Genomic DNA, 3889 nt, shown 5'->3' with positions numbered 1-3889 from the left:
GGAAAAGTTGAATATAGACTGAATAGTAGATAATGGCAAAGGACCGTTTACTAACTGTGTTGGGTGTGGTAATGGTATTGTGCGTACATTAAAAATTGTTTTCCTTATCTGTTAGTAATCCATAACAATATGACGCCTAGAATTGCTTTAACATACTCCACCAAGTACATAGGTGCATCCAGCCACACACAGACGACTTGGGATTCAAAGCCGACCTGAGCCATCATGTCCCCAACATGAGGGTCAGACCCACCTATGCAGGTACCGGGGCATGTGCCCTGCCCTGTGCTGGGCTCCTGCCCAGGCTGGGGAGCAGCAGCAGCATAACCCTCACCTCCCCACACACATCCCTGCTTCGCCTGGGGCCAGCACAGGGGTAAGAACACCTCCTGTGCCACCCAAAGTGTGGATCCCAAGACTCCATGTCCCCCTGGCTTAAGGCCAGAGTGAAGGACTAGATGGAGGTGAGGCCTCTGGAGGCAGGGGTGGTAGGGTCAGACCCTTGAGAGGACAGAGGAACCCTCAGCCACTAGAATCCACAGGGAACTACAGGGACACCCGGCCCCAGGGGAGGGGCCCCAGCTGGGGTGGAGAGGCTGGGCATATCTTAGGCAGGTACACACACCTGGTCGCCCAGTGTTCGGTGTTCTCTACACAGCCCCCGACCAATACAAAGAAACTCCTGCACCCAGGACCCTCCCTGCAGGCTCCCTGTTTCCCCTACTGAGCAGTCCGAGAAGGCGGACGGGATGGTAAGAATCTGTGCCTCAGTGCCCATCCTGCTCCATGAGGTCATAGCATCCATGACCTCAGCTTCAGTCATCCATGTCCTTGCTCTCTCCCTGTGCCTACTCCCAGCTCTTGGCGTTCCTTGGGTGTCAACCAGGAAGGGCTAAACTAAGGTAATTGATGTGTGTTATCTGCATGAAGTCAACAGGCCCCTCCAGCTTCTTATCTCCAGCTTGCCGAGACCAGGAGAGGAGCAAACAGCAGCTGACAAGTCTCCCAGGAGAGGAGCCAAGAGAGGAGGCCTGCCTGGGAGACAGAGCACCTGGACAGAGCAATGGCGAGCTCTGCCATTCACCTGAGGAACATGGGGTGGGAGAGATAGCACTGCTGGCTGAAGCAATCCCGGGAGGCTTCAGGGAAGAGGCTGCCCTTACATTGGGCTTTGAAGGATGTGTAGGATTTAGAAGCATGAGGGGCATGGCAGGCAGGGGACACAGCTTAAGCAAAAGACAGGAGATGTGAGCGCAGTAGGGATTAGATGCATGAGCTTCAGATGTGTACATATCAGGGTTTCAGTCCAGCTGTGCGACTTGGAGTAAGAAGCTCAACTGCTCTGTGCCTTGGTTTCCTCATTTGCAAAAATGAAGGTAATCGTATCTACCATGTGGGTAATGGTGGGATCAAGTAAAAGGACCGCTAAGGCCCCAAATACACAGTAGGTGCTCAATACATAAATAAATGCAAGTTCCTTCCCACCCCTTGTTGGTGGAGGAATGCTCAGGGGATAGTAGGAACTAACATGTATTGAAAGACTACATATGCTGGGCCCATAGTAATCATCCACAAACAACCCATTTTACAGATTGGAACAGCGAGGCACTAAAAGAGAGCATCATGTGCTCAAGGTCACCTGGGTAGCAAGTAGGACCAGAGTTTAGGCTCAGGAGTGGCTTGAGTCCACCTCTGGGGCTCTCAGCATTGTCCCCTCTATTCTGGGAAACTCACACAGTATGACTCCAAGGAAAAACAGGGCTGGGTCCTGATGGCTTCTGGAGGGGCGACCCCGGCACGAGGCCTGGGGTCGAAGAGGGAATGAGGCTAAGGCAGCAGGAGAAGCAGAGGGAGGTAAATGCCGCGCTCAAGTTTTCCTCTTGACGAAAGGAAGAGACGCCTGGTGGAGGGCACAGCTTGGGCGAAGGAAAGGAGGTGGGAAATGACAAGTGAGCTTCCTCCAGCACAGAGGTGCAGCCTGAGGCCCAGAGAGGGGAGGGCACTTGCCCAAGGTCACACAGCCTTCATGAGGCAAAGGACCAGGAGCTGGGTCCTGCCGTGGGCTGTGGTGCCGGGTGGATCCCACACTCTCTGAGCCTTGTTCCCTGCAGTTGGGTAGGGCTCCCCATGCCAAGGCCTTGTGGTCCCCAGGCATCTCTGGGACATCAGCACCCCCCAGCTGGTGTGAGGGCCCCAGGAGAGATAGTCAAGGAAGACCAGAGAGGTAGAGCTGGCTTCCCTGCTAGGGCCAGGCTTCCCCACTGGAGGCGCTTTGCTGCCCCCTCGTGGCTCCGAGTGATTCTATATAATCTCCACTCCCGTTTCTTCAGATTTCCGAGGAGCAGGGGGGTGCCCAGTTCTAGGGCGGGTACCCATCCTCCTTGTGATCCACAGGTGTGTCCAGACCAACCTGGAGGTCTTATCTCCTTCCCCAATGTCCCAGGACCCCTGACCCCCCACACACAAAGGAGGCCGAGGTCCAAGAAATGTAGAGTCCTACTGAAAATCAAGGGTTTGAACCTGGCTGGGCCACATGCCAGCTGTGTGACCTTGAGCGCGTTCTGTCACCTTCCAATGCCTTGTTTCCTCATCTGTAGAACAGGGGTGGTAATAATGACTTTTACTTCATACTGCCTTTGTGAACGTTAAAGAACACAATAAGTAGAAAGTTCTTAGAAGAGTTTCTGGCCTATAACAAACACTTGATAAAGACAGGTGATATTGTCCTCACCTGCCCAGGCCTGAGACGTGACAGAACCTTTCCCTCCTTCCTGAGCAGGTCCCCCATGGGAAAGGAGCCCTGTTAGGAGCTCAGCATGGGCGGATTTTCTTAGAGACCCGAGTTTTGGATCCTTGGCTTGTATGCTCAAGCTGTGTGACGTGGAAAGAGTTGCTACACCACAAGAGCCGGGCTTGAGGTTGCCACGTGCCTTCTATGAGCTTATGGGGGTGGAAAGATTGGACCCACTGGAGCCACAAACTCAATTCAGAAAGGGTTTATTGGCCAGGGCTGCAGGGGAGCCAAAGGGAACAGTTTGGGAGGGCTTCCTGCAGGAGGCGGCCAGCACAGAAGCACAGGGCAGCTTTCTCTGCCATCCATGAGCACAGGGGCCCCTCAATCAGCTACAGGAGTGTCCATGAGCCTCTTGGGGATCTCTGGGGGGCACGGATGGCCTTCCCAGACCAGGAGTCCTCAGTTCTGGCCCAGCTGGGCTCTCAGAGCCTGCAGCTCTTGGCTATCAATGCTGTTGCCTCCACACACGATGACCACGACAGACACCAGGGACGGTTGCAGGCGGCCCTCAGCCTGGAGCCTCCCCAGGAGGCCTGAATAGATGGCAGCTAAGGCTGCCCCACAGGCAGGCTCCACCAGCATACGTTCATCATCTGCCCGGAGCAGGGAGGAGGAGCAGAGGAAAGGAGAGAAGAGAAAAGGGGACCAGTTAGGCTCTGGGCACTGTAAATCCATGAAGCCAGCCAGACATCCATCTCACAGTCCATCATTTGTCTGACTCCCTCTCCATTCATCAATCTGACCATTTATCTCTCTACCCATCTGCCTTTTATCTATTCATCCATTTATTTCCCTATCCATCATTAGACTGTCTGTCTGTCCATCTATTAGTATATCCATCAATCAATGATTCCATCCATCCATCCATCCACCCATCCATCCATCCACCCATCCATCCATCCATCCATCCATCCACCCATCCCCATCCATCATTTGATTGTCCATCCATCAGTGTAGCTATCAATCAACAAATCCATCCATCCATCCATCCATCCATCTGTCCATCCTCTATCCATCATTTGACTCTCTGTCCATCTATCAATGTGTCCATTAATCAGTGTGCCCATCCATCCATCCATCCATCCATCCATCCAT

General features: G+C 53.5%; 1 protein-coding gene across 3 annotated transcripts in view; it reads right to left on the bottom strand.

The window, feature by feature from the left end:
* Nucleotides 1-2981: 2981 nt before the first annotated feature.
* The window catches only part of SDSL (serine dehydratase like), an 11544-nt gene continuing 10636 nt past the window's right edge, over nucleotides 2982-3889 (bottom strand). For all 3 annotated transcript variants that reach the window (XM_019641564.1, XM_019641565.1, XM_019641563.1), the window contains one exon: nucleotides 2982-3387. In XM_019641564.1, coding sequence (XP_019497109.1) covers nucleotides 3194-3387 — 194 coding nt within the window. In that variant the 3' untranslated portion in view covers nucleotides 2982-3193. The remainder of the gene's footprint in view (nucleotides 3388-3889) is intronic.

The sequence above is a fragment of the Hipposideros armiger genome, unplaced genomic scaffold (assembly GCF_001890085.2).
Source record: "Hipposideros armiger isolate ML-2016 unplaced genomic scaffold, ASM189008v1 scaffold_62, whole genome shotgun sequence".
Lineage (NCBI taxonomy): Eukaryota > Metazoa > Chordata > Mammalia > Chiroptera > Hipposideridae > Hipposideros > Hipposideros armiger.
This window is presented reverse-complemented; position numbering and strand designations above follow the sequence as displayed.